This window comes from Cydia splendana, chromosome 17 (genome assembly GCF_910591565.1).
Source record: "Cydia splendana chromosome 17, ilCydSple1.2, whole genome shotgun sequence".
Taxonomy (NCBI): Eukaryota; Metazoa; Arthropoda; class Insecta; order Lepidoptera; family Tortricidae; genus Cydia; species Cydia splendana.
Window position 1 is genome coordinate 14,631,887 of NC_085976.1, and position 12,619 is coordinate 14,644,505.

Genomic DNA, 12,619 nt, shown 5'->3' on the forward strand with positions numbered 1-12,619 from the left:
AAACAGGATTGGTCCAAGGACTGATCCCTGAGGAACACCACTATAGACGTTGTGTGCATTCGATAGAGTTTTCCCTACTCTTACTTTAAATATCCTGTGGGTTAGAAAGTCCGATATCCATTCAAGGAGCTGACCACGAATTCCAAAGTGCTCCAATTTAGCAATAAGCCTTCGAATAGGTACACGATCAAATGCCTTTTCGTAGTCTAGGTATATGACGTCCGTAGGCTGACGATTGTCCCAGTCACGTGTCCACTTCTCAAGACACACAAGAAGATTCGTCACTGTGGATCTTTTCGGTATGAAGCCATGCTGCTCATTGATAATTACATTCTCCCTACTTATGAAATTTCGCAATTCAGTGACTATAATTTTTTCCATAGTTTTGCAGACTATACTTGTGAGGCTGATTGGACGATAGTTAGCAGCAACAAACTTATCACCTTTTTTATATATGGGAGTGACATGTGCTTCCTTCCAGTCTCGAGGTAGGGTTCCATTCTTGAGGGATAAATTCATTATAAAAGCCAGGTCATGGACAAGCACGCTACTGCACTTTTTAAGAAAAACAGAGGGAAGAGTATCCGGGCCCATTGAGGTGGAGTCGCTAAATGCTGCTAACGTTTTTGCCACGTTCTCAGGAGTGAAGCATACTGATTCGATTGAATTTTCTACACGAGGCATCTGAACGTCCGGAATGTTCGTGTGTGCTGGTTCACAAACAAAGGATTTCTCAAATTGATGAGCAAAAAGTTCGGCGACATTTTTCTGATCGTTCGTGATATCCCCCTTCTCATCTCTCAGTGAAGGAGGTACGGATACCTCAGAGGATAGCTGCTTACGAATGTAACTATAAAACGATTTTGGACCGCAGTTCACTATTCCTCTTTCAAATTCAGCTCTTAATTTTCTGACTAGTGTCACCAGTTTATTATTTTCAGTTCTATATGCTTTATATGATTTTTCACAGCCATTTGATTTATACTCTTTCCAAAGTTTTAATTTATTTTCTACCTTTTCTAGTACTTGTTTTGTTATCCATGGTTTATTTACATTTAACTTTTTATTTTTAGTTGTCAATGGTACATGGGTCTCGATAGCAGTGTGTGATTTCGTCTTAAATAGTTTCCAAGCTTCATCAATGTTAACGGTGTCTGTGAAATCGGTTGTGTTTGTTGAAATGGTGTTCATAATTTCCTGAAAATCAGCTTTAAAAAAATTTCTTCTTACTTCTTGCGTACAGGTACTTCTGTTTGATTTTAGCTCAGTCTGTAATGTTGCTAGGAGTACTAGGTGGTCGCTTTTTCCTATGTTAGGGTAGTATTGTACTTTAGTACAAAGGTTTTCTTCGTTGCACATAATTAGGTCAAGTAAAGATTCCTCACTATTCCGCTTCCTTGTTATTTCAGTCACTAGTTGGTTTAGGTTACTGTTTACAAACATATCGAGAAAGCTAGCATGAAGTGTGTTGTACTTATCGGTATCAACGTCATCCAACGGCCACTTGAGGTCAGGCAAGTTAAAATCACCCATTATTATCAGGGGGTTGGGATCCATAGCAGCTTTATTAATTGTTTCAAATAATATTCTATCAGTATCTTCAAACGTGTAATGTGTTGGGCGATATATTCCTGCAATTGTAATTGTATAACTTTCATATATCAAGTTTAGCCACAATGCCTCGACCTGGGGGTGAGAGTTATAAATCGGGTGCGGGATTACTTGTATAGGTCTGCCGTAAAGCGTATGAGATATGTATATAGCGACTCCTTCCCAGCCCGTTCCTTTAATTCTGTCATGTCTGTATAAAGCATATCCTTTAATATCTACTAAACTATCACCTATCGATGGTTTTAAGTGTGTTTCAGTAATGATGATACAAGCTGGTTTCAATCTGTTAACTTCTATAATAAGCAAATCTCGTTTAGCCGTTAGGGATGCCAAGTTCGTGTATAAGAATGTAAATTCTAATATTTATTTATTTATTTACATAAGGAGATCCAACAGCTAACTAAATGACAATGGAATCATAAATAGATATATAGAGCCAATTACAGGAACTCGCAAATAGATATGTAGTAAAAACATATACTTAAGTAAAACGCATCACATACACACACACACACACACACACACACACACACACACATCGCACACATGAAAGAGATAAGACTCAAACCAAAACTAACAACATTCGCTTACATAATCAAACCCTTCTACCGGTGACAGGACACCAATTAAATAGTGTAAAAACAAAGAAAAAAGAAAAAAAGAAAAAAACATTATAACTGAAAAACTAAGAACAAAATAAAGTGTTATGTTGTAACTTAGATACTACATATACAAAGCACTCACTTACGAGATAAATAAAAAGTGCCTAATTGAAACACATTTCCGTCAATTTACGCCTCACGGAGGGAATGTCACAATTAAATATATCAATGTCAAGCTCTTTCGTTAGCTTATTCAAATTACGGCTCGCACGGTTAAGAAAACTATTACGTCTGTAGTTGGATGATGTTCGCTTTAATGAGATAGGAGGAGAGTGTCTTTTTAACCGAGAAGGGGTTACGAATGAGATCTGCTGGAGCAACTCCGGGCAATCTATTTCACCAGTTATGATTTTAAGGAGGAATACAACATCAGCAATTTCACGTCGTTCGAATAATGGTACCAGATGCTGTTTCCTACAAGTAACTAAGTAATCAGTTCGATTAGAGGGGCACTTAAGTTTATGGCTCAAATACTTTAGAAACTTTTTCTGCACACGTTCTATCCTATCTATGTATGTATTATAGCATGTATGTAATATCCCAGTATCGTTAGTTATAACTTTTTTGAACTAACAATCTTTGGGGAATTATTCACATATTTCAAAGTCAAGTCGGTTTCACCACTATCGATTCTGCGTTGTAATTCTTCACGCAACTTTTTCAAATAGTCCCGCTGATATGGTGTTTGATCATTTTTGGCGGACACGTTACTCGGAAGCTTACTGTTATTTTTCAAAACCTTAAGGGCAGCTCTTTTATTGGTGAAAACGACTTTGAGTGGGCGAGCCACGGCGTCATCGTCTATACAGCGCAATCGAGGTTTGAACAGACGGTTTTTACCACTATACATAATATGAAAGGTTAATGCATTCACCTGAGGTTAATTTGTATGTATCGAAAGGTGCGTCCAGAACAAGCGACTATGCCGGGAAAGCGCCACTTTACAACTAGGTACAGCGTATTCGTGGGATATTCGGTAGATGTGGACGCACCTTAGAGTAGACGCAGTGCAAATGTTATTTTAAACGTCAAACTTCTACGAAGTTATGACGTATAAATAACACTTTCACTGCGTGTGCTATCAATATCGTTGCAGACTTATCTTGGACCCGTCATAACATAACCTCTTAAGACCTCGCCAAAGAAATTAAACATTTGCTAGTGAAATTTAAACCTAAGCTTAGGAAATAGAGTTGATTTTGTTTTGTTTGAGAATTGAATTAAACAAAACGAATGAGACGGGTCCATATTGGGTCGCATAATAATTGATTGTCCTAATGTAATGTTACGCATAACACTCATTTCGCATAATTGTTATTGTGCTGGAAATATTAACAACTCTGAAAAATTATAACACAAACCTAACCTAACCTACCCTGTTCTACACAACCTATGCAAAATATTTTCGAAAATACTTTCTGTTGCAGCTGGAGAAAAAATATGCGAAAAGAGATTTATGCGTAGCATTACATTATGACAATCAATTATTATGCGATCCCTGTTATGACTGATTTATGTACGATTTTTAATTTAACACAATAAAAGGGAAGAAATCAAACGCTGTTTATTAATAAACAACTATATTTCCTATCTAAATAAATGACTTGTATTACATACACTCGCTCATCCATTTCAGTTCCCACACAAACATACATACAAATAACAATTAACACAACAAATGCTCCCAAGACGTCATTATAAACTTTATTCTTATTTAGTAGTTAAGTTTAATGTGTAGCTACAGAAGTAAAGTTTATAATGGCGCCCGATATGCAAACTAAAATAAATTTAGGTAATTATACAGAGTGGTATAAAAGATGACAAACAATTAGGGTTCCTGGATATTGCTGATGAAAATAACATAATCTTAATTTTTCAAAAAGTCCTAAGTATTTTTGAAGGATGCAGTAAAACCAAAAACGCTAAATCCGTCTTTTGGGCCACTCTGTATAATTTACATTCAAGTCAACAATGCCTAATAGTAACTGCTAATAATTATGGGGGATTTATATATAACATGTCCCATTGTAAGTTCAGAAGCAGCAAATATACTTTTTTTTTATTAGGTACAACAGGGACAATATAATAAATAGAATATTTCATCATCGTTGTAAATAATTCACTGTAGCGAAAGAACATGTCAAGTTTCGTGTTAGGATTCTTTTTCTTCATTTTGAAACTCGGTAAAATTTACATTTCAATACATTAAAGGGTTAATTAGGAAAAGATAAGCAAGAAAACAAAGAAATAGGTATATTAGCTTTTAACTTGGATTCAGTCACCACCTCGTGTGTAACTTACTTCAAGAAAATACATTTTCAATCACAAAAATTGCTTTTTACAGGTAAAAACGAGCAGTTTCAGTTAAAAAAAGTTAAGTTTTGAGAAAATTCCAAAATGCGAATTATAAATGCTATAATACAATGTTCATGTCACAGAGTTGATAAATGGACAGAGTTAGGTTTGCTAAAGCCGGGTACTCACTAGCGAGCTGTAACTGTAACCGCTGCATGTACTGTAACCAAAAAACATAGTATGTACGTGGTTCGCAAACCTGCTGCGAGCGGCTCGCAGCGAGCCGACGTTTACAACGTACTCATTTCTGAACCCGTAACGTTGCACGTAACTGTAACCGTTACTGTTGCCAAAAACATAGTGTGTACGTGGCTCGCGAGCCTGCAACGAACGCTACACGAGCGGCTCGCAGCGAGCCGACGTTTACAACGTACTCATTTCTGAACCCGTAACGTTGCACGTAACTGTAACTGTTACTGTTGCCAAAAACATAGTGTGTACGTGGCTCGCGAGCCTGCAACGAACGCTACACGAGCGACTCGCAGCGAGCCGACGTTTGCAACGTACTCATTTCTGAACCCGTAACGTTGCACGTAACTGTAACTGTTACTGTTGCCAAAAACATAGTGTGTACGTGGCTCGCGAGCCTGCAATGAACGCTACACGAGCGGCTCGCAACGATCCGACGGTTGTCGGTTTTTGCCGCGAACCAAAGGACGCTTGCACTGCGCTCGTGGACGTCAAGATTAGTTGTTGCTAGCCGCTGCGAACAGCTATATATCGAGTTTTTCTGCGTCATGAGTGAATGGTCAGGATAAATGTATTTTGCTGATCGCCTACAGGGAAATTAGTGTACTATGTAGTACTAAGTATTCTATGGAACTACTTTCCCGATACATTCTATGAATCCCACATCTTCGTGGCCGTTTATGATCATCGAGTAGGCATCTAGTATGTATTCTGCACAAGCGAGCACAAATACTCGTCCGACATCGTGGAGTTACAAACCAAAACTGCGGAGATCCGGTTTGTCAGTGGCCTTCTCGTACACACTAGAACCTCGTTACTGTATCTGTTTGGTTACAGTTACAGCTCGCAAAATGAGTACGCTCGGTGAAAGCGTTCCGGCGATGTCGCGAGCTGAAACTGTAACATGCGTACACACTAGAACCTCGTTACTGTATCTGTTCGGTTACAGTTACAGCTCGCAAAATGAGTACGCTCGGTGAATGCGTTCCGGCGACGTCGCGAGCCGAAACTGTAACACGCGTACACACTAGAACCTCGTTACTGTATCACGCATGTTCGGTTACAGCTCGCTAGTGAGTACCCGGCTTAAGGTAAAACAAGGGTAATGTTTTACCCTGGTAACAAGGGTAAAACATTACCCTGAGTCATGATAGATGGACTTATCTCATGACAAGCCGATTTCGCACTCACACTCACGTATCGCGTTTGAGCCATTCATAGCTTAAACTCAAGTTGAACGAAGAAATCTGTGTGTTATGAAATGAAATAGTATCGTTTGACCAACCCTACAACTGCCTAACGTTCAACTCTGTGTTTCGTATTGCCGTTTCCCCAACTCTATAACTTACGAGGTTTACTATCGTGTCAATTTGTTTATAATTAATGTGTTAAAATACAACAATTGAGCGAGCGAGCGCTTATTCACTCACTTGACAATAATTGTGTTTCTAGAAACCAATAGCTTGTTTGTGGTACACACTTCTGACCATTGGTAGACCCTATCTCGTTGCAATAAGGCCTACAGTAAACTGTGTCGACGATGTAGTATAAGGTATGAACGATCGCAGCCATTTTTTGGTGAGCGTGGGGTCTTGGGGTTGGTTTCATGGGTTGTTTAACCAATTTCCAGGCATAGTACGATTTATCGGCCAAATACGCGACAATGGAATTTCAACTTTTCGGGAAATGTGACCTTACTTCAAATGAATCATCAAAGTGGATTAATTGGAATATATTTGGATTTTTTGGGAAAACCTTGTAGATTGGTGCGGCCTGGATAAGCGCTATCTTTTCTCTCTCTTCCATCTGCTCCATGAGCTTGCGCTGGTCGTCGCGGAACCTTACTTGGTTACAATTGTGTTTCTAATAAAACCAATGGCTTGTTTGTGGAACACACTTCTGACCATTGTTAGACCTTATCTCGTTGCAATAAAGTCTACTTTAGATCAGTGAACCGTGTCCTGGGTAGTGGTATAGAAAGGGTATGACCTTAGTAGTTAGCGACGCGTGAACGACCGCAGCCAGTTTCTGGTGAGCGTGGGCTCTGGCGGTTGTTTGTCTCGCTCTTCCATCTGCTCCATGAGCTTGCGCTGGTTGTCGCGGAAGGCGGCGATGGGGTCGTCGAACTGGCTGTAGTAGCGTAGCACGTCGCGCACGTCCGATATTGATGACATCGCTATGGCTGGAAAATTAAACAAACTAGTTAACAACCGAAAGATGTTTACAAAATTGTAGGCCTTTCTAATCCATCTGTCCAATTTATTTGTTCAATGTGTATTTTGTTTCACATTTTGCTTAATGAGAGAGTGAGACGTAATGACATTGGACAGATGGAATACCACCCTAAAACAAGATAACTTACAACCGCGATGTGAACAAACGCGCCTTACCGCGGAAAACGAAACCCAACATTTATATATCTGCCTCTCTATGGCTCAAATGCGCAAGAGCGATAGAGATGCAGATAACGAATTATCGATTTTCGTTTTTCCCGTTAGGCACTCAGACCTGATTAGCAAGCTGAAGTGGCAAGGGGCAGGCCACATTGCACGCAGAGAAGATGGCCGATGCGGCCGAAAAGTGCTCGACTGGAGACCACGGACTAGCAAGCGCAGCGTAGGACTTCCACCCACAAGATGGACAGACGACCTTGTTAAGGCCGCCGGAAGACGCTGGACGCGAGTCGCTTCCAACCGGTACGAATGGAGGTCCATGGGGGAGGCCTATGTTCAGTAGTGGACGTCTTATGGCTGAGATGATGATGATGATGATGATGACTCAGACCTCAGTTCTCACACGACGACGCAACTGATCGAAAACTGGTCTTCAATTTTCATGTCCAATTGCTTTTTGGGTTGCCCCGCTTGAGAGAAGCCTCTACCAGCTTGGTTTTTAAGAAACCTAATTTTTGGACGTCAATAAACCTTTACGACGCCGTGTCAAACACAAAAGCTGTCACGCAGACGCCACGTCACCGAAGTGTCAAAACTGAAATTGAACTTTATGCATATGCACGTTGGTCTGTTGCTCTGTGGTCTGTGATCGGTCTTTGGTGTTGAACCTGCGGTGCGGATATATCGGTCATTGGCGTCCATAAGGTTAACGCGACAAAACAATTTTGACAGGAACTTAGTCTTCTAAGATGAACAATAGTCACAGTCCCACAGTATATATACTTACTTTGCAGCAGGTTGGCCAGGTCGAGTAGGGCGGTGTCGTCATCCGCGCCCTTCCACTTTTGCAAGATTAGTGCGTTCTCCGGGTGGAACTTGGTCGCTTGTTTGTTCCAGTCTATTACGATCACCTGCACACACACATAGATACATTGTAAAAACAAGGTCCTCTTATAGTTGTAAGATTCATAAAAAAAACCGGACAGGTGCGAGTCGGACTCGCCCACCGAGGGCACCGAGGGTTCCGAACTTTTTAGTATTTGTTGTAATAGCGGCAACAGAAATACATCATCTGTGAAAATTTCAACTGCCTAACTATCACGGTTCATGAGATACAGCCTGGTGACAGACGGACGGACGGACGGACGGACAGCGGAGTCTTAGTAATAGGGTCCCGTTTTTACCCTTTGGGTACGGAACCCTAAAAAGCTTAGATATAATCTTTCGAGTTGTTGATTCAGGCCCCGGTCTGACAAAACAGAGGTTATAGGTTCAATTCCCAGTCCCACCAATATTATAACTCTTATTTATATCAGTTCGTTGCAGGGTCCACTCAGTTATGTACATACATGTATAGCCTGCCCGTCCATACATTTACTATGGCGTACTTGATCTTAGAAAACCGGGCAAGTGCGAGTCGGACTCGCGCACGAAGGGTTCCGTACTATAATGAAAAAAAAAAATGGAAAAAAAATGCAAAAAAAAAAACGGTCACCCATCCAAGTACTGACCACGCCCGACGTTGCTTAACTTTGGTCAAAAATCACGTTTGTTGTATGAGAGCCCCATTTAAATCTTTATTTTATTCTGTTTTTAGTATTTGTTGTTATAGCGGCAACAGAAATACATATCTGTGAAAATTTCAACTGTCTAGCTATCACGGTTCGTGAGATACAGCCTGGTGACAGACAGACGGAAGGACGGACAGCGAAGTCTTAGTAATAGGGTCCCGTTTTACCTTTTGGGTACGGAACCCTAAAAAACGGACAGGCTATATATTTTTTTCTTTACCTAAGTCTATAGAAATAAGCTGAAAATACAAATAATATTCACAATCCGGGCCTATCAGATAATGAGATAATCTAGAACTTTTTTAGTGTACTTAATATCTACAGTTTTTTAGGGGAAAATCGTCAACCAACCTTTGACAAATCCCGGTTGAGTCCATCCAGGTTCTTAACATGAACTCCATCTATAAAGTGTGTGGAATCCCTGAACAACCTATACGCGATCATCTTATTCTCAGGGTCTAGTTTATCGATCACTGGCCAGATCATGAACGCGTTCTCCGATGTGAAGATGATCACTTCGAAGTCAGATGCTGCCACGGTTTGAAGAAACTGGTCTACGCCTGGACGCTTTTTAAACCTGTGAGGTACGATATAATACGTGAAAGTAAGTAGTACATATATACGTAAATTTATTAGCGATATGTCATATAATCATATATAATTATTTATCCGCAAGACCGATTCTCAGCGGAGGATGCCTGCTAGGAGTTTCAAGTGAGACGAAGGGCTGAGAACTAAGAGACAAAATCATTGTCTCAAAGGGCCGATTTCATGGCCTGGAGTCGAGTCGACCTCACTACCTATTTTTTGTAGCGACAATTTACTGACTGAAAAAGGTGCTTGCGAGTCTTACGACACATGGATCAGCTGTCAAGCCTATACGGCATTCGCACATTTCGGTTATCCGTTTTCCCTCAAACTTTTGGCTTCGCGCGAACTGAGTTATCCTCCTAAGGCCCGTTCGATGAAATTTAAACCATATTTAATTGGAACAGAGTTGTATTTCTTTTGTTTCGGTAAATTTTCAAACAACTAAAAGTCAACTCTATTTCCTGCACTATAGGTTCAAATTTCACTGGCAAATTTTGGATTTTTCATTTGTATGGCTGGGTTAGGAGGTTAAGTAAGTGCAATTTGGGAGAAAAATGGTGCATATGTAAACTTTTTCCACTAGTTCGTTTAGAGATGGTAGTTTCATCAGCATACCTCCAGCCGGTCTGGTAGGACCAATCAGGATGGACCAGCACGTCTGTGAACTCCAGCACGAGGGTGTAGGTGGGCTGGTACTGCGGTGGCAACGGATCCGGAAGCAGTTTCTCTCGGGATGGCTCTTTGATCATCTAAAACAGCATGTTATGTTAATTCGTACGCAAATAGAGATGACATTATTGATAAAATCACTGAGTTACAAATACCAGCAAACAATACTTGTACTTATCTCAAAATTATCAGAAGATTCAGTACTAAGATACGGTTAGAAATGCGCGCCGCGGCGCCCCCATCTTCACCACCAGTAGCCATCACTGTCAGAACAGAACCTGGGAGTGAACACACCTTCTCATAGAACGTGAGCTCCTTCCACGTCCTCTTCATGTACTGCAGCGGCACCGGCAGGTGCGAGAACTCGTCCTCGAGCAGCGTGCCGTCTTCAGCGCGCCGCGGCGCCCCCGTCTTCACCACCAGTAGCCATCACTGTCAGAACAGAACCTGGGAGTGAACACACCTTCTCATAGAACGTGAGCTCCTTCCACGTCCTCTTCATGTACTGCAGCGGCACCGGCAGGTGCGAGAACTCGTCCTCGAGCAGCGTGCCGTCTTCAGCGCGCCGCGGCGCCCCCGTCTTCACCCCAGTAGCCATCACTGTCAGAACAGAACCTGGGAGTGAACACACCTTCTCATAGAACGTGAGCTCCTTCCACGTCCTCTTCATGTACTGCAGCGGCACCGGCAGGTGCGAGAACTCGTCCTCGAGCAGCGTGCCGTCTTCAGCGCGCCGCGGCGCCCCCGTCTTCACCACCAGTAGCCATCACTGTCAGAACAGAACCTGGGAGTGAACACACCTTCTCATAGAACGTGAGCTCCTTCCACGTCCTCTTCATGTACTGCAGCGGCACCGGCAGGTGCGAGAACTCGTCCTCGAGCAGCGTGCCGTCTTCAGCGCGCCGCGGCGCCCCCGTCTTCACCCCAGTAGCCATCACTGTCAGAACAGAACCTGGGAGTGAACACACCTTCTCATAGAACGTGAGCTCCTTCCACGTCCTCTTCATGTACTGCAGCGGCACCGGCAGGTGCGAGAACTCGTCCTCGAGCAGCGTGCCGTCTTCAGCGCGCCGCGGCGCCCCCGTCTTCACCACCAGTAGCCATCACTGTCAGAACAGAACCTGGGAGTGAACACACCTTCTCATAGAACGTGAGCTCCTTCCACGTCCTCTTCATGTACTGCAGCGGCACCGGCAGGTGCGAGAACTCGTCCTCGAGCAGCGTGCCGTCTTCAGCGCGCCGCGGCGCCCCCGTCTTCACCACCAGTAGCCATCACTGTCAGAACAGAACCTGGGAGTGAACACACCTTCTCATAGAACGTGAGCTCCTTCCACGTCCTCTTCATGTACTGCAGCGGCACCGGCAGGTGCGAGAACTCGTCCTCGAGCAGCGTGCCGTCTTCAGCGCGCCGCGGCGCCCCCATCTCCACCACCATGCAGCCACCCATCACTGTTAGGGCGCCACCGAATACTGCGAATCTAAGCAATTTACATTTTTTAATTGAAGATTTAAAGTAGGCAATCCATAAGCTTCTGACTTATTATAAGGTTTTATAATGTTAGCTAGCTAATGCTAGCTCAATTTAAGCTAGGGCAAAAATGCTTGCGTATGAACGGATGTTTTCCTCTGCAGGTCGCATTTCTCAACCGATTGCCTTGAAATTTTGTGAGCAGGTTTGGTAGTTGGATAGAATTTTCCTGTTGTTTTGTTTATGGAAATAATCTATAATGGCGGAAATTGGCATAAGGGTATTTTCACTTAACTCAATGTCATATCCCATAGATTTTGTCCAGAATGTAACGGATAGATGTTACTGAAACACAACTTAAGTCCCACTTTAAAGTACAAGTTAAAATGAAATTGCCCATAAGCGCCAGTAGGGTCTATGGCACTTAAGGCCATTATGAGATTGCTGTGATAATGTTAAAAATACAAATTATTATAATTAATAGAAAAATTAAATAAATATGGTCTGACTAAAAAAAAAAAAAACAAAATGAATCCTATACAAACCCAATTTTCATCCTGCGCCAGCTCTTCTCATTCTCTTCTGTTTTCTCCTTGTTTTCCTTCTCAAAGTTTTCTTGTTCACTTTTTATTTTTTCTGCCTCATCTGTTGGGGTCTGTGGGAAGAACCGCCCCAAAATATCTACCTTCTCAGATGTTGATTGTTTGTTTTTGTCACCTAAAAAAGAAAATAATAAGATTTTGTTACAAACTAGGGTCATTGCGTCAGTTCACCGTCCAGTACCTGTTTCCGTCCACTTGGCGTAGTTGCCACAAAGAATTGCGTATAATTTGAATATATAGGTACCTATATACTCAAAGTATACGCAAATATATACAAGCGTGAATCAATTTAAAAATAGACTTGACAAACTATCTAAACAGTGAAATTGTGCTAATTAGTGAACTATGATTTAGAATTTTAGACGTACCAGCATCAGCTGCCTGTCTAAAACGAAATAATAATAATAATTCTTGAATTTATAGCCATGTATTCAAATTATACGCAATTCTGTAGCAACTACGCCAAGTGAATGGAAACAGGCACTGGACGGTGAACTGACGCAATAGG

General features: G+C 41.9%; 1 protein-coding gene across 1 annotated transcript; it reads right to left on the reverse strand.

The window, feature by feature from the left end:
* Positions 1–3,836: 3,836 nt before the first annotated feature.
* On the reverse strand, positions 3,837–10,457 carry LOC134798851 (mitochondrial import inner membrane translocase subunit TIM50-C-like). Its single transcript, XM_063771242.1, has 5 exons — positions 10,336–10,457; positions 9,988–10,121; positions 9,133–9,358; positions 7,998–8,121; positions 3,837–6,999 (listed from the first exon to the last, which is right to left on the reverse strand). Exons 1-5 carry the CDS (start codon positions 10,372–10,374, stop codon positions 6,815–6,817), a joined length of 708 nt encoding a protein of 235 aa, XP_063627312.1. The 5' UTR covers positions 10,375–10,457; the 3' UTR covers positions 3,837–6,814.
* Positions 10,458–12,619: the final 2,162 nt, after the last annotated feature.